General features: G+C 46.9%; 1 protein-coding gene across 1 annotated transcript in view; it reads left to right on the forward strand.

The window, feature by feature from the left end:
* The window catches only part of CAPNS1 (calpain small subunit 1), a 149,088-nt gene that overhangs the window by 105,332 nt on the left and 25,021 nt on the right, over positions 1 to 18,735 (forward strand). Inside the window, exon 3 of the mRNA XM_078661115.1 lies at positions 7,590 to 7,623. Within this exon, the coding sequence (XP_078517241.1) occupies positions 7,590 to 7,623 (34 nt within the window). The remainder of the gene's footprint in view (positions 1 to 7,589; positions 7,624 to 18,735) is intronic.

Consider the following 18,735-nt stretch of genomic DNA (forward strand, 5'->3'; position numbering starts at 1 on the left):
AGTAACCAGCTGCTGGTTTTCTTTAATGAAGTTTGATGACGAAAGAAACCAGAAGAGCTATTTTTAGACTGAGCCGCCACCACCTGGGTGAGCAGGCCGTGGGTGGTGTTTAGCTCATACACTAAGTACGTGCCAGCGCGGGCCTCCCTCCTATATCTGCCTTAATGCGCTCTTGTTCTGCCAATTACTCTCCAAGGGTCGGGGCGGTCGCACTTGTGATCCACCCGCCCCGCCTGCCTGGAGGCTCGGGCACATTACACACGGAACAGCAGAGGTCCCCTGCCCTCCAGCTGCCTAATAACAGAGCTGCCTGCAGGCCGGCGGGGAACAAATGGGACCTGTCCCGCCGAGCTCGGCACCAACCGCTCCCTTAATCAGCAAGCCGCTCTTTAGTGGGCAGAAATATTGCATGCCCCACCTGTGTAAACTATACACCCCTGTTTTCAAGTGGAGGCTGGAGGGCATCTTACTCATCCTAGAGACTAAATACTACTCTGATCTCTAGCGGTGAGCCACCAGTGTACTCCGCTCTCTCTGGTTAACCATTCATTCTTTTGCTACCCACTGGCGAAGCTTGAGACCGGGGCCCCTCAAACCTTAAAGGTGCCCCTATTAAGCCCAAGGAATATCCATAAAATATGGGAGAGACTGGGTGGTGCCGGGGCTCATCGCATTTTTGTAGGAGGCATCGTTTTATTTTACACCAGTGGCTTGGGGGCTACCTGGCGTATCCAACGCTTGTTCTGGAGCTGCTGGTGCCCTGTCTGAGAAGTACCACATAAGCCACAATTGTTCACCCGTGCATAAAAGACACCTCACGGATTCACGGGTGCAATGAACACGTCATACAGTTCCCCGCGCTTTTCGTCATCGGAGTGTTCCTCTGTGTGAGGGTAAGCAGGCGAAAGGGGCAGGATATGTGCTAGTTAGGGAATGTTGTATATGAAGGAGTGTGAGTAAGTTGCTGTCTCCTAGTTTGTCAACTGTTGCATCAGTCAGTTTGCTGGATCTCACTACCTAAGATGGGATAAGGCTGCCCCTTTCGCTTGAGTACAGAAGGTAGGGCACCACACCCACTAATGAAATGAGCGGTGCATAAATGGGGCTAGTATTTATATACACTATGCGAGTGGAGGGTGCCCCGTTTATTTCTATCCTTAGATTCCTCTTTTTAATGCACACATGAATTCCATCCCCCCCACTCCATCCATCCATCCATCCATCCATCCATCCATTCATCCCCTCCACTCCATCCATTCATCCCCTCCACTCCATCCATTCATCCCCTCCACTCCATCCATCCCCCACTCCATCCATCCATCCCCTCCACTCCATCCATCCATCACTCCATCGCTATCATCTTGCAAATCATCTTTACACCAATACAGACTTTGCTAAAAATTTAATGCAACACATTGTCATATACAATGCCAATAACTCAAACTTTAATGCTGCGAGACCTATTGCATTGCAAATGCTTGTTTTCTTAATGTTGCAATGTTCCTGAACCCATGTGAAAATCAGAATTTGTTTTAGTTTACTTGGGGGCAGTCATAAGGCCCTACCCCACAGGGACACAACACTGTGGCAACGTTTTCTTGCCTGATGTAATCTTCACAATTTTCCGCTTTGACAGATGGGGCTGGGTGTGCACTCTCTGAACATTTATAAACAATATTGCCATGTAAGTTTCAAGCACAGCATATGCTGCCTACTTTTAGGCCAAGCCTATTAACTGCTTTTAAATGTCTATTTTCTAAAACCTTTTTGTAATATACCAATACTTGGAGTGGGTTTTGGGTTAGGTCCAAGTTAATCTTCCGGCCACAGGCTAGCGGCCAGTGTCCTTCCACTGGCAATGCACTCTGAAGGTTTAAAAAAAAATGTAATGTAATTTTTTTTTTTTTGTTACCGTCACTACATACATACGAGTGCATCGGCAGGCCTTCGTTCCTCCCCGGTGCTCTTCCCACTTCGTTCCTGCGATATCCCTCCCCAGTGCTTTTCTCACATCGCTCCTGATGTGTGTATATGTGTATGTATGTATATGTATATATATGTATGTGTGTGTGTATGTATATATATATATATATATATATCTATACACACGAAGCTTGTTGCCTCTTCTTCACCCACTTGTCCGCCTGCCCCTGTTGCTGTTTCTTCTGTTTGTTTTTCCCCCCTCCCAGGCCCTGCCCTTCTATTGTCTTCTGTTCCCCGCCCCGCCTCCCCACACACACTCTTGATGCCCGTTCTCATGCATGAGCCGAGGTGGCCGATTGCCAGCGGCAGCTACACATAAGATCATTTGCTTGGGTTTGAGAGTTTGTACTTTAAATTGAATGTTTCTCTGTATTTGACTTTATTTTGTTATTGCACTGCAGCAGTTTAATGATTTTCTTACAACTCCAAATGCATGCCGCCCCACTCTCCTGCTCCTTGTGTTTCCTACTCTCCTTCCTCGTGCCCCAACCCCAGCGCTGTTTTTTGTACATGTTGCACTGCAGTGCGGGCTGCTGAACAACATGGCTTAAAGTGGGGGAAAAAGCGCTATGACTGGGTCAGTGCTTCTATATATTTTAACTGTAAGCCATGTTGCACAGCTGATCGCACTGCTGTACAAAATGTAAAAAACATTGACAAAGCTAATAGATTATCTATAGGCAACACCTATTGACTTTGCCAGTACTTGTTTATTTTTCTTTCAGCACTCTATGGAAGTACTTATGATTACAGTCTTCACCCTTGTGTGCTGCCTCCCCCCCCACCCCATCCCCAGGATTCTCTGTGCCACTCAGCTCGTCTGTTGAATCCCCCATCCTCCCTGTCACTCTTGGCTGCCACCCCTTACTTACCAGTGACCTACTTCATTTTGCTCTCACTACCGTGTTTACTTGTAGACGCCACCCACTCCTCCATTGTCCTCCGCTTCTCCCCGTCAAGTTATATGCATATTTTTTAAACCGTTTTTATCCTTTTTTTTTTTTTTTTTTTTTTTTTTAAGGGCCTAGCAACGGCAATTTGCTACTGGGCTACTCCTTTCTCTTAAATGTGGTTTTGTACCATTAACTAATGTACACCTAAAGATAGACGTCTGGAAATGGTACATTTTAAAAACCTGGCCACCACATTAGGACACTTGCACCCCTTCCATTGTCCATGTTGTCCACCCCCACGTGCAGTAAGAAACCAGCATTTGCAATGCAACAGGTCTCGCATCAGTTGAGTTATTGGCATTGGAATTACAAAATTGCATAATGTTTGTGTGTTGTGTAGTGAGTTAACCTGAAACAATGGGCTAATGTCGCAACAGCAAAAGTCCCATGAAAATTTAGGAAGCCAAACACTTAAAATAAAACGCTGCGATATGAGCAAGTAAAAGCGCAAAGAAGATCCGAAAAGGCACTTTAAAAAAAAAAGGACCGAAGTGATGTATTGAAAGGGAGCAAGATGAAGATGAAACAGGCAGATTGAAGCCAGTGAACTGAAAACAACTAAGAAATAACAGAGATGCCGCAAAGGCTCCTTCCGGTCTGCCCTCTTCCTGTTCGCAATTTAAATAAAGGTTTCACGGACATGAAAGAGGTGGCAGCATGCTTGTTACAAACCACAACACTTTGCTTTTAGAATAATTCACAACGAACAGTAGATGGTGCCATAGATAAGATTTAGAAACTAACCCCCGAAACAGTAAAACAAGCACGGAGTTAAAAACATGAGGATAGGTTGCAGGACAGAGTGTGGGGCAGAGGGACAGGCACGTGGAGGCAAAAACATGAGGATAGGTGGCAGTACAAAGTGCGGGATAGAATGAAAGGCACGGGGAGGCAAGAACAAGAGGATAGGTGCCAGCATAGAGTGCAAGGCAGAGTGAAGGGCACGATGAGGCCAGAATATAAGGATAGGTGGCAGGACAGAGTACAAGACAAAGGGACAGGTAGGGCGAGCGAAAAAACATGACCCGCTATCCACTCTCTGCTAGGCCCACTGAAGTACGCGCCGGTATTGGGCCGCAAATAAAGGCGCATCGCCACAGGGGCCCCTTTCTGCAGAGTCTGGGGCCGGGGCTGCGGGGTCATCTGCTTGTTGGCCCACTGGGTGACTGCACAAGCTATTAACGACAGTTGCCTTCTTCCCGGAGTCCTTGGTGCCCTCTGCAATGCGCACGAACTTCCAGGGATAACTGGCACAGCTTGGCTGGACTCCATCTCCATGCACTGTGGCACTATGCTGCTACCTGGCTGTACCCACCTGCTCCCTTTGGCATACACTTCACACTTCCTTACCATACAACTCTGGAACACTGCTCGTCACACCCTGGCCCTGACTTCCCACATTGTATCCTATGCTGCTAAGTTGTACAGTGGTGTTTTTATGCAGACACCGAGAGGAATTGTCAGGTTGGCTACTATCTCATATCGCTATCTACCCTGCATCTCCGCGGCATGGGTTGCAAAGACCCCAAGCAAAAAATGCTCCCCTTTCGAAAAGCTGGTCGACATGGCTCCACCACACAGTTCCACCATGGCCGACAATGCACAAGGCGCGGACCAGGTAGAGGGCCCGTCCGAGACGTCTACCTCTCTGCTCCAGGAGATGAGGGCCATCTTTAAAGCTCTGGATAGCCGGTTTGATCTGCTTGACAAAAACATCTCCAGCTTGGGCGCTAAAATACAGGTACGCAACAGGAGACTTGATGTGGCAGAGGCTCGCATTTTGGACATTGAGGACGGAACTGCCCAATCTGTTAAAACACTAGAACGCACGGAACGTATCCTTAAGGAAGTGGCTATCAAGAATGAGGACCTTGAAGCTCTGAGTCGATGGAACAACATACGCATCATTGGCGTTCCGGTGACCACTTCCACTGGCCGTATAGACCTTTATGTCGAGACTTTAACTGTTCTGTTTGGCAAGGAATCCTTCACTCCTGGCTTTGTGATAGAGAGAGCGCACAGATCTCCGGGACCACGGCCTAATCCTGGTCTCCCTCCCAGACCCATCGTTGCATGCATTATTAACTTTCTGGACCGCAACTCTGTTCTGAGACTCACTAGGGAACGTAGGGACATTGAATGGCAGGGCTCAAATTGTCTTTCTACCCTGATTTCACAGTCATAGTGCAGGACACCCGACGTAAATTCAATGGGGTCAAAGCTGCCCTCAGGACCTTGGATTCGCAATATGGTATGCTATATCCCGCCAGATTGAAAGTGGATATGGGTGGCAGGGCTCGCATTTTTGATACTCCGACTGAGGCGCAGGAGTTTTGCAGGGTTTATAAACAGAAAAACAATTCGTCCTCAAGGGTCGGTGTGGGGCCCTCTCCCCCGCGCAGTGGCTCACATGCCAGTGCTGATCTCTTAAGCTCGGGCACGGGCTAACATTTTTCTGTGACACGCGTTTTATTGCTCAACTAATTTACTGGGAATACGTAACCCATTCTGTTCTATTGTTACAGATAGCCGGTTGACTGCCTTTGTGTTGCCACCCCCATGGTGTATCCTCAGGCTCAGTTTTGGTATGCACTGGGTACAGTTATAGGGGATTGTCATGTAAACGCAAAGTTGATTGGTACTCCATGTTCAGTTTTTCTTCTGGGATTGGCCTTACCACATCTGGGGTAGGGCTGGCTGGGGGGCGGGAGAGGGCGGGGGGGTTTGACCGTTCCTGTACAATCTATTTAATGGTACATGCTGGAAAGTTCACTGCCATATCTCACTTTTCACTGTCGCTCATTTATTATGACAAATTTATTGCGCCATTTAGATGACCGGGTTTGGTAACATAGAGGAATGTTAGAGGTCTCAACGACACTCGCAAACGAAGGCAGGTAATCCATATTTAATACGGCATAATGTGGGCATCGCTTATTTACAAGAGACGCACCTTCCCCGAACAGATGCAGTGCCCCTTAATGCTAGCTGGGGCGCGCATAGATACTTTGCCAATTGTAGTAATCACGCAGGGGGGACGGCCCTTTTGATACACGAGTCCCGTTTAGTTTTAATTCTGTGGTCCGGGACAACGAGGGCCGTTATCTAATCGTCTCTGGATCGCTGATGGGCAGTAGCGTAGCACTGGTGTGTGTTTACGCCCCAAATATCGGACTCCCCTGATTTCTTTCACGACCTCCACACTCCACTCGCTAGGCTGAAGCCACATATTCTTATTTTAGTTGGCGATTTTAATTTACTGCTTAATCCTGGGTTGGATAGCACTTCCACGGCTTAGAACACTAAACCACACGCCCGCCGCGCCCTCCTAGAGCTTTGCGAACAGTTCATGCTTCTAGATCTAGACATTTGGCACACACATAACCCAAACCTCACAGACTACACACACACACTACTCCGGCCCGCACAACACCTGGACTGGGATAGATTACTGGCTTCTTTCTCCAAATGTCTCTGGATGGTGCACCTCAATCGAGACGCTCCCCAGGACATACTCTGATCACTCTCCGGTCCTGCTACATCTAAAAGTCCCTCGCCCTGAGGGCTATGAACCCCAATGGCGCTTTCCTAGTCGTGCCCTCCACGATGACCTGTTTAAAACGGAGTTACACAATGCTATTGAGGACTACTTTGCCATCAACACCGGTTCAGTCGACTCATGGCCAGTCCTTTGGGAGGGTTTTAAAGTGGTTATCAGGGGCGCTTGCATTGCCAAACACGCTGGGGTGCTTAAAGATCTTCGAAACACGTTGACACGCCTGGACCGTGAGCTAGCCACACTTGACGGCTCCTCTACACACTCACTAAGCCCCACGGTCGAGGGACAACGCTTGGCTCAACTAACCGACCACAGGGAAACTGCAGATCAGGAAATATTCTGCGAATCAGTACCCACTGTCCAGAGTTGGTTATGCAGCCTGGCCTATTGCAATGTTAATAGCAAAAACTACGCTTCTATAATGCCCAGTACATCCCGTCCTAAGAACATATGGGGCTCGTATCGTTCATATGTGGAGGACATGAATCAGACATCCAGCTCTCAGAGTGGGGCATTGTCCCGACGGGAGTGGGATAGTGCCTCCTAAAGCAACATCCCATTAGCTACAGAGGAACATAAAGCATCATGCATAAACGAGACAAGGACTGGCGGGCTGCGAGATAGATTGAGCGGCTTGGAAACAGGGTAAGGATTGGGATGTGGTTGAATGTACCCTTCGCACGGATGATGTTTATGATATTACAATTTCGTTATATATAACCTGTGAACATACAACTCTGTTATAATTTTTGTATTATGTATTACCGGATGGCGACAATGTGAGACAATACATAAGTGAACAGATATGCATATATGTAACCTTTGCATTTAAGGAAACTCGAAAAAAAAATTAAATAAAATATATATATTGCTGGAGTATCTAGATAAAATCTCATTTGCAGGCAGTATTCAGGGGTTTCTTGCGCTGTATGCCAATATGAAAGTTATCCTGTTGCTTGAACCCTCTCATGCCGTACATCCGTGACACTGCCAGGTAACAGTGGCACTACATACAAAACGAAATGCATACATGGAATTCTCTTATGGCACCTCATGTTGTACCGCTCTGAATGTGTAACTTTCTTATGTTACAGCGATGCGGCTGCCCAGTATAACCCAGAGCCAGCAGTAAGTATTCAGCACCTTCCTTTTCATTTATTTGTCGTCTTAATTCATTGGGCAGCCTCAAAATCATATTGTGGGATGATGTCTTCTTGGGCATGTGTGTAGATTATCTTATATTTATTTCCTATAGATACTTACGGTTTTGTACTTTGTTCTGGGCAGGACCACAGGTGCATGGCGGATTACGCATTCTGCACAATGAAGCCTGGTTTATCACTATTTCCAATTCACAGTCCTAACTGTTTGAATGGTGACCAACAACGAATTCCTCCCACACCCCGCCCCAACCCGGCCCTCCGGAGACGGGCACCTACACACCCTCTTAAAAAAACAAATATCTTAATACTTGGCACCTCTGCCATGTGAATGGGGCATCCATGTTTGCCACACATCCATCATAGTTCAGTTTGGCGAGGCATGACGTGTTGTACTCTGTTTTCCCTGACTCAGTTCATGCCTTAATGCATATTTGTTCTCAGTTTTGTAGTTGGTTTGTGGGTATAATGAGCAAAAGCACCTTATTTCTTAGCAGAAGAAAGTAGGTTGCCCTTCAAAGAGGCCTACTTTTTTATATTAGCTCACCTTTAAAATGTCTGCGAAGCAGGCGGAGTGTCAGTGTGATCTAGTCTATTGAGGGGACTGGTGGAGTGGAGACCTCCTGGTAGGAGTTAGCTGTTGCCCCGTAGTGTGGATGTTTTCCATCATCTCCGTCTGTTGGCTGTCTGAGACTCTGAACTGTTCTGTGAGACTTGATGCTCAGTTGCTATTGGCTCCACGTCTGATCTGCGTCAGTTGGTGCTTGTGCGCTGCACGGAGTTAATACCCTGGGAGGCGGTTGCGCAGGTACACGGACAGATGGCGGGGGATAATTTTTAAAAGGTAGCAATTAAGTTTTCTCATATTGTTTCTGACACTGTATGTTATTTGCGCAACGTTAGACAGTGTGGTTTTAGTCTCCACCTCAGATGCAACTAGATACTGCATTAGCATCCATCGTCCTCTGATTAGGAAAGGAACAGAAGCCCTAAGAAACCTGATACCCTAAATAGAATTGTAAGCAAAGGCATCCTAATGGTGTTAGTGGACAATTATTTTGTGGTTTATGCTGTTGGTGATCCTGTACCCGCTCCTATATATGTTTGTGATTGGCAGTTAAAGCTGCAAATGGAGGAAACTGTGACAATTGTCTTTGCCAAATAGTGTAGCGTACAACGCTCTCAAACTAAATAAACCTTCAGTACGACGCTTGTACTTAGGGTCTAAAGCTGATGCACGAATCCCTGTGCCATGAAGTCTTTTCTCAAGTGACTTGGCAAGAAAGATCTGAGATAAGAGCACATGAATCAAGAAGGTAAGTTTGTTGTCCAGAAGAACTTGTAGAAAGTGATCTCATCTAGTGTTGATTTTGGTTACTCTGGCTAATTACAGCAGTCTGCTTCGGGATCAGTAAACTAGATCTCTTCAGTGGCTGAGCAGAATCACCCATATTGTGTCTTTGTAAGGTGGATTCTTCCTGCCAGTTTTCCTGGTCTTTGTTAGGCCTGTTGCCTCACAGGGGTCAGCTCCAGGAAATCTCGGAATGGAAGAGCTGAGGCTTCCTTATATTTTTCATTCATTTCATAAATCTTTATTTCGGTAATTTATCACCATAAAAGATATTAAGGAAACATTCATAAAACTGTTAAAACATTAAGAGATTAAAACATTCCAAGGTCCATCGGAGTCCATGAATATTTTCATTAGTGCAGGCTATCGCATTTTTACTACAGTAAAGTTCAGTGACCGGCCTTAAGGCACTGTCTTCTCAGGGACCACATTGCACCTAAGTATTTGGCCACTGCAAAAACAATGTGGTCCGACAAGTCTGTTTTCAGCACTCTAAACGCGGCCAGGCACTGTGCGAACCCCAAATTCCTGCATATAGGGACAATCCATTTCTTGCGGGTCGCGTTATAAGCCGGGCAGAAAAACATTATGTGCAGCTCAGATTCATTGGCCACTCTGCAAGCCGGACATAAGCTGACTGCTGATTCACTCCACTTACTAGTAAGGGCTCGAAGTGGAAGAGTCCCGTGCCTCCATTGCAAATAGAGTTTCCTGGTTAAGACAGGATATAATTTATCCAGGGCTGGTTCAAAGCTGTAGATATCCTTGGTGCGTAAAAATGACTCCGTAAATGTCCCAAGGTTTTGTCGACGACAAAGTGCCGCTAATTTATTATCATAAAAAACCTTTGCCAGTCTCTTTTTGGGAATTAATGGGCAAGTGGATAAAGGGTCTGACCAGAGAGTCGAGAGACCTAGACCCTCCAACTCAGTTTTGATAAATTTGAGCCATTTAATTTTCCCTATGTTAGGCATAGCAAGCACCTCCTGAAGCCCCTGCCTATAGCTAATCAATTCTGGGACTGCCCACAACCTGCGCCAATAAACCAAGGGACGCAATGCCAGTTCTTCATCAAGGGGTCGCATCCCCATATCTAATCTTAGTGGGACAAGAGGCGTACTGGGGGGAAGTGCTACCACCCTCCGAATGAACTTGTTCTCCTCTTTCACCAGGTCTGGAGAAACTGCGTGACCCCAAAGCTCGGAACCATACATGGCAGCCCCCCTTGCCTGTGCCCTGTAGATCTGGAGAGGTGGACCAACAGGTTGGATGGAGGACCTGTTTTTTCCCACGAGCTTCATAATCCCACCCGAGTACTGAACCAATTTGAGGAGTGCTTTCTCTTGATGTGTGCGCCAGGACATTTTCTCATTTAGCACGACTCCAAGGTACTCAAAGGTTCTCACCCTTTCGAGTCTGCTTTGCCCGATGTTGGGGCTAGAGTGGAGTCTTAGTGGGGGATTGAAGACCATAAATTTAGTCTTTAGGGTGTTAATTTCTAAACCATGTTCCCCACAAAAATCCACAAATCCGTCAAGAACGTGCTGGATGCCCATCGCAGACTTTGAAAGCAGCAGGGTGTCGTCAGCGAACATAATCGCCGGCACCCTGCTGCCTGCCAACTTAGGAGCGTCGGAGTTAGCAACCCCATTCAGATGGGAAATGACCCCGTTGACGTAGAGGCAGAACAGGGTCGGTGCAAGCACACAACCCTGCCTTACCCCCCTGTCAACGGGGAACCTATTCGATAGTGCCCCCTCCTTGCCACACCTCACCTGTGCAAAATTGGCAGTATGGAGACGAATAATCATCTCCAACAAGCCCCTAGGGACCCCCAGTTTGGCCAACACCTCCCAAAGTTTTCTGCGGGGGACCAGGTCGAAGGCCGCCCTCAGGTCAACTAATACAGTATAGAGGCTGCCACCCTCCAACTGTACCGTTTTCCAAAAGATAAGGGCGAGCCGAAAGACCTGGTCTGTGGTGGAAACCTTCCTTCTGAATCCCGCTTGGAATGGACTCAGAATATCATATTCCGTCATCCATTCCGACAGACGATCCAGAAGTAGCCTAGTAAAAAGCTTCTGAGAAATGTCTATCAGGCTTATTGGCCTATAATTGGCTGGGAGCAGAGGCGATCCCTTCTTAAATATGGGGACTATCTCTGCCCCCAGCCAAATTGGGGGGATCGTCATGCCATTCAAAATCACATTGAACAACAGCCTAAGATATGGGGCCCAAATTTTAACTTCATGCCTATAAAGATCACCTGGGAGCTTATCTAAGCCTGGCGCCTTTCCAGCAGCAAGGCCCATAATCGCCATAGTGAGTTCCTCCAAAGTGAACCCATCCATGGGAGATACACTTTCAGTAGATTGGACCATTGCTAGTTCGAGTGGGTTCCCCAGTTGGTCCAGCTCGGGCGCGCTATACAGGGTTTTGAAGTGGTCCTCCCAAACAGCAGATGCAATATTTGCTTCTACTGCCGCTAGAGGTTCAGCTGAACCATGCTTGACGATTTGCCAGAATTTCCGGGCGTTTCGAAGTGCAAGGGCAGCCGTCATTGCAGACCAGTTATCCTGGTCCCATTCCATTTTAGCATTGCGGAGAATGGACTTGTAGGCCAACCGCTTTTCCCTAATCTTACTGGGAGTTTCCCGAATTTTAAGGGACTCAAAGGTCGGCCTTTGCTCTCCTGCAAGAAGCATTGAACCATGTGGCTCTTCTCTCCTTGGCCTTTTTCGACCTGGCCACAGGGTTCAGTACCTCTGCTAGGTTAGAGCAAAGCTCAGAGTGGATATCCCTAAGCACAGTAAGCTCAGCAGGAGTGGGTGACTGAGGAATGAAATCCGCAACTTTTTCTAGGGCAGGGACCACAGTCGCATATAGCCTCTGGATGTTATTAGGGTTCTCCAGGAGTTTTGGCCATTTAATTCTACGTCTATTGCTAGTTGCGACTAAACCAACAGGAAATGCTAGATTTTCTTCTGCGGTACCAGTGGGCGATCCCTGGACCGCAAACCTCAATGATAGTACATTGTGGTCACTGTCGGTCCTTGTGATTATCCCAAAGTCCCTCACTTTAGCCCAATCCTTCGTTGAAACCAGGATGTAATCTATCCGTGACTCATGCCCTGATCTATTGAAGGTGTGCTTAGATGGAATGTCTCCCTTAATTCGCCCATTACAGGCCCTCAATGAGTGGGAAAGAGTAAAAGATGTTATTTGGGTGACTAGAGGTGACCATGACTTTACGGGGGGGCCCAACAAAGTGGGTATCTCCCAGAGATCATCCTCTTCGCTAATTACCCCTTCCAGATGATCCGGGGGGGGCTCATACTGGATATTAAAGTCCCCCCCCAACTATAAGTGAAGGGCAGAGGGTGGCAGAGTCAAGGAACAAAGCTAAATCCTCAATTGTCCCCAAAGTGCCTGTTATCCCAACCGCTCTTGAGTATACGTTAATCAATGCTACACTCACACCAGATGCCCACTCCAAAACAACATACTGAAAGTCCGCTGAGTTGATTTCAAGGTTTCTCGCCCTGCATCCAAGGTGGGAACCCACCCAAATCAAAAGGCCACCAGATGGTCGACCCCTCCCGCCCCATTTTGCCGCAATCTCAAAAGAAGCATACCCTGTGCGGGACTGTTTTTCCCTGGCCCATGTTTCCTGGAACAAGCATATGTCATGTTCTTCAATTAAATCCGCCCATTCTGGGGAGTCTAGTTTATTGGCCAACCCGGCAACGTTCCAAGAGAGTATGGAAACTACGCCGGGAGCCCCCGTTTTATCAGTAGCATTAGATACCAAGGTGCACCTGGTTGTCCTGGACTGGCTGTGCTTGTGACGGGACAACCCCTCTGTTACCAACGAATTTTTATCATACGGCCGCTCAGGATGGGGGTTATCCTTGTTGTTTTGGCCAACTCTATCTGTATGAGTAGTTTTGTCATTTGTTAGCTCAATTAGTGTGGTGCCCGCACAGTATTCAGGAACATCCCCCTCAGTGTGACCAATCTCACCTGTAGTTTGATTACAGTCTCCAGGGAGAGATTGTAATAGTGGGGAAGCAGAGCGCGGAGAAGAATAGGGCAAAGAACAGTGTGAATCTGCCAAAGACGGTGTGTCAGTAACCCTATGTAAAAGTCAATCCACGTCCTCAAGGCACCCAAATCTGTTATAAGTGGGTGCCCCATACCACCCACCATGTGTGTCTTGCCAGTAGTTGGGTAGCCCCCCCTGTACACAATCTCTCACCGGAATCCTATTCCAATTTCCCCCCGTATTGGGGTGTGAGCGGGGGGGGGGATAAAAGTAAGTTAGGGGTCTAGATGCTATGGGCGAATTTACTCCATAATTGCTCCATGAGTGAATAAGGTGTGCAGTGTTGGGGTCTTCGAAAGAAACAATAACGCAATCACCTGTAATAGACTTATGCGAGGTGCCTATCCAAGGGACCCGTCGCACCATAAGAATTTTACTTCTCATGTGGTTGGGTAAAGGCCTGTTTACATTGAGCCAGTGGATTACCTTGTTTTTTAATGAGCCGAAGTCTTCCTGGTGTTGATATGGAATTTTCGGCACCCCCGTTAACACAGCGACATAGGGTCTTACATCTGGGGTAAGATCAACATAGCCCCTATAATTATTTTTAGTAGGTTTTGTTCTCTGTGGAGTGGTAAGTGTTGTGATCTTTAGCCCTCGGGATTGCCATAGCTTTCGGGGCTGGTGCAGATTGAACCGGCAGGTGGTTTGGGCCCTCCACTACCCTATTAGCAGTAATACTTGTAATTACCTTATGTCGAGGTTTCGGGATGGGTTTAACCACCGGAGCTACTGGTGGAATGGCAGCAGGTAGTGATGGGATATTAGTTGTAGCTGGTGGACTAGTTGGTTTATTGTCAGGAATGCTCACGGTAGCTAGATTTAAGATGCTTTTTTCGGTCTCGAGCAACTGGGTTTCTATTCGCGAAAGTCTAACTTCCAAGGGGGTTAGAAGTCTCTTTAACGTTTCCCACACAATCGTCAAAAATTCTACATCCTTTCCCTCTATCGCACAGAGTGGTACCCCACCATTCTCACTTTCTATTACAAGATTATCGTCATATTTGCCCACCGGTTTTACTAAACTAGATTCTAAAACTGGGGGGCAAATATTTCCCATGGGAGGGGGTGCGTGGGATACCTGAGACAATGCTTGAGAGGGTAACTGAGCCTTTGCAACCTTAGCCTTTTTCCTAGAATAGGCAGAAGTATTATTACGCTTTCTTTTATGGATGGCGCCCTTTTGGGGGGTAAGGCAAATCCTCCCACTCGTTGCCTTACGCTTGACAATTGGTACCGTCTCCAAAGGGGCCCCCTCTCCCTGCCCTCAACACCAGCCGTCCCACCCAATGATAGAGTTGGGGTGGGGGGATACATGTAGAGACCCCACCTTCGATGCTGGAAGCAGTGTGACTGGTGGCTGGTGGATAACTGCCTGCGTCAAAGTCAAAGTGGGAGCTGGACCCATTGGGCGATCAGGTGTTTTGGCAAAGGCAATGTGACCTAAAGAGGATTTTTTGGCCATGGCCAGCTCCTGGGATAACCTTCTGGCTGCATCCAGTTCAGTGGAGACCCTATGCTGCATTTTATTGATTTCCATATCTATAGCAGTATTGGTCCTGGTAATAAAATCATCAAGTGTCCCATTTTTCAGCTTCCCTTTGGCTGCCCTGCTTCTGTACTCACGCGTGGACATAGCACCTTATCTTCAGCGAGCTCACTAACTGGTGGGTTTCGTATAACAAAGTTGGAGCCAAAGGGTATAGCCCAGTCCAGTCTCCACCGGTCTCTAACGGCCACAAACGGGCCGCTCTTTGCCTGGTCTTCGCCCGCGCGCGTCCCGCGGTGCGCGTCACACGGCTCTCAGATATTACTGTTGGAGGGGCGTGGCACCCTGGGGGCGGGAGGCGGGGTGGAGTGGGAAGAGTCCCAGGTGCGGCTCCAGGAACGCCGCAGGCACTCCTGGGACTCGCAGTCCCACTCTGTAGCAGCGCCCGATATTCAGTGCCCCAGCAGGAGAACAAAGTCCAGGCGACCCAGGGAAAGCAGCAACAACAGGTCAGCCTCTAACCACGCGACTTCGAGCGGCACCTTCCTTATATAGTGGTGAATTATTCTTTGATAATGTTTGTGGGTCGTTCGGGTTCCTATTTTATTAGGATCACCTCCTACCCGAGTTTGTGTACATCTGGCTGAAACCAGATTCCAGAAATTAGGAACTGATTTGATGGAGGTAGGGAGGAAATATTTCAATGGAAACCAATCGGTAGAAGCCAGGGGACCGACTTTCCTTTAGCGGTCTGAGAGCCTCCTTCACATTTATTTTGATTACTTTGGGGGCTGACTCTAGGAAAGTAGCACAGTCCAGACCAAGCACCTGGTTACCTTGAGAGCAGTCGTCTGAGAGGTTCCTCATCGTTCATGAAGTTAATGTCTATTTCTTGAATGCAAGTGCACATAACTTTATATATTTAAAAGGACATCAGCACTGTTAGATTAGACGTTAAGAGTAACTGATGAAATAGTCCCATTTTCTATATTTTATTTTACATTTAAAAAGTGAAGGTTATACACAACGGGAGTGACTTCCATGACCTTGCAGCCAGCATAGAAAAGACGGTCTCCTATTCAGGCTTTGCAGTTGTCTGGCACATGGGGAAAGGGAAGGTAGGCTTATCGAAGTGTAATAAGTCCAATGAGCTGAGGTGTACTTTTAAGATCTATGCATTATTGATACATTTCTTAGATGTAGGTGAGTATCAAGCATAGGTAGTACAGAGTAGAAAGCCCAAAGGGCGAGCCCCACCAGGAGCAGCTTCCTTGCTGCTCAGCACATCTTCCCAACTGCCACTACACACCCAGGCAAACCAGCATTCCATTCTCTCATCACCATACCAACATTCCAAGATCATTCAAACTGGCTGAGCAGCAAGGCAGATAAGTAGGAAAGGTGCAATACTCTAAATACAAGTATACTACATACCTTCCTCCTTTAATAAATCACAACAAACAGCCTGCTGACTTGCTACCTGTGTTGAACACAATTGAAGTGTCATTGCTTGATGGTACCGGTATTGTACTGGTTTCTATTTGCTGATCGGCTGCCTGCTGTCTGACAACTGAAATTTACCAGTTGCTGAACGCAGATCATGATGCTTCAGAGTTTTGCCAGCAGTTCCTGCCTGTCAAGTTACTGTTCCTAGAAGCTGATCTCCTATCTGCCATTTCCTGTGACATCGGTCACACGTAACTATAATGGGCCAGTTCCTGTCTGCTCTTATTGCCTACCAGCTGACCTGCTGTCTGTTATCTCCTGTGACACCGGGTTCCCACAAAAGTCAGTCTTTACCTACACTGATATCCCATCCTCGTCGCCAAATGTAATAAGTCCAATGAGCTGAGGTTTACTTTTAGGATATATGCTGTATTAATAAATTTCTTAGATGTAGGTGAGTATCAAGCATAGGTAGTACAGAGTAGAAAGCCCAAAGGGCGAGCCCCACCAGGAGCAGCTTCCTTGCTGCTCAGCCGATCTTCCCAACTGCCACTCCACACACAGGCATACCAGCATTCCATTCTCATCACACATACCAACATTCCAAGATCATTCACACTGGCTGAGCAGCAAAACAGATTAGTAGGAAAGGTGCAATACTCTAAATACAAGTATACTACACTGAGCTGTCTTAACCAGTAAAAATTGATATCTGTAAATGAGGGGCTCTGTAATGCACTGCTCTTTGTACGATGATAAGCACTTTGAACTGCAACCTCTTCTGGGAATGCAGCCAGTTTAGAGAGTGAAGTATTGCATAGATGTGATCCCCCTAGTCTGAACCCTTTTAAGCAATCTTACAGCAGCGTTTTCAAGTAGGATGTGACCACCTCCGTCGCACCAGGAGATCTACTGTCCTGTACTCCATACTACGAATGCTTTAATTACAATCGCCAGAAAGCTTGAGTCAACTAATGGCAGGATTCAGCAGAGGACCTTGAAATGATGAAAAATGGAACTATAACAGATGGGAAAAGGAGCTAGAGAAAGCAGCAGTCCAGACGGTGTGCTTATTTGCAGGGCAGCAATGCATTTCTATAGAACACGTCCCGTTGATTGATGGAGCAGAGAGGAAAGCGGTGTGGATCAGCACAGCATTGTTATTTGATTGGTCAAGGTTTAGGAAATTGCTGACATTAGTCATCTTACCATATCCAAGCAGGTTGCAAAGTGGGTGGGTTGCCTCGCGGTCAGAAGGGTATGCCCATTTCTGAATAGAATGAATGTCAGATTTGTATTGCTTGTGTACATGTAAGGGAAACCGCCAAGTGTATAGAATGTCCTCCCAAGGGCCACATATGAACGTTAAACAGTGAAGGAGAGTTGCTGTTAGGGGCACTGTCCCTTTTAGCTCAGGAGAAAGAAATCAAATGGAGACAGTGGCACTGTTTGAATTTCCACGTTTGAAGGAAATTTAACTACTCCAGTCCCTGCCCACAAATGCACCTACTTCATGGAGCATTTTGGCCAGGAGTTGGTGATCGACTGTGTTGAAGGCCAGTGACCGATCACCCAAAATCAAGGCTGAACACCACCACCACTATCCACCTCACATCTAAACTCATTCACAACAGAGAAGACAGACAAAGCTCCTCCTGGGTGTCAGCCCTGTCTGAAATAGGGTAATTGAGCCATTCTCCTCTACTAACACTAATGCCTTGTCATATTTGGTTTGTTTCATGTCTTAACCAGGCAAGGCAGCAAAGAGAGATGATGGAAATTGCTAATATTTTTTGGCTCCATTCTGAGTTTTTGGGGGGGTTTTAAATAGAAGCTTTTCAAGCTGCAAGCACTGCATCAGAAATTTGTAAATAAATTTTGTTGAGCGAGCCTTAGCAAAGTCTGGTGCCACACCTTTTAATAAGTGATATGGACAAGGATCATTGGGACACCTTGATGAAAGCAATAATTTAATTGACCTCTCTGGCGGTTATAGGAGTGAATCCCTCCAAAAAATGTATTGGAGAGAATAAGGTCGGCAAAGCGGAAGGATTCAGCTAGCATGGTGAATTTTTCAGCTCTATTGCATTTCAAATATTAGTTACGTTCTGCAAGACCGATAACAAGAGACCTGTTACATGTGTCTCGAATGGTGAAGAAAGGAATGTAGTGCACAAATATTAGTGAATTCTCTAACCATCATATAAAGGTAATTGGAGACATTGTTAGGCGTTGTGAACTTACAATTGTAGATTTGAACTGATGTGTGGGAGTAGGCTCTCTGACAGGTTTGTTCAGACGTGCGATAGGCCAGTTTCAGTGCGGCTGCATCCTGATTTGTTGCTGGAATGGATAGATAATCAAATCCCTTTCCCAGCCGGAGTTGGAACTAGGGCATTCAGTACATTTGTAAACCAGTTTAGTAGGAAGGAGTGGCTTGTTTAGGAAGGGGGAGATTTATCACTAAACACAATAGCAAGCAACTCTGAGAACTGCTTGCTATTCAACTGCTTCCAGTTTCTGGTTGACTTGAGGATCAAACGCTTGGGAGAAGGGTGCAAGGCACCAACTGTCGAAAATGGATTACAATAGCAGTCTGACTAAATGAAAGATGAGTGCTTTCAACCGAAAGAGGTTTCTGGCAAACGTGACTGGGCAACCTGACTGCCAAACTCTCCGTCCGCCTGCC

This window comes from Lissotriton helveticus, chromosome 9 (genome assembly GCF_964261635.1).
Source record: "Lissotriton helveticus chromosome 9, aLisHel1.1, whole genome shotgun sequence".
Lineage (NCBI taxonomy): Eukaryota > Metazoa > Chordata > Amphibia > Caudata > Salamandridae > Lissotriton > Lissotriton helveticus.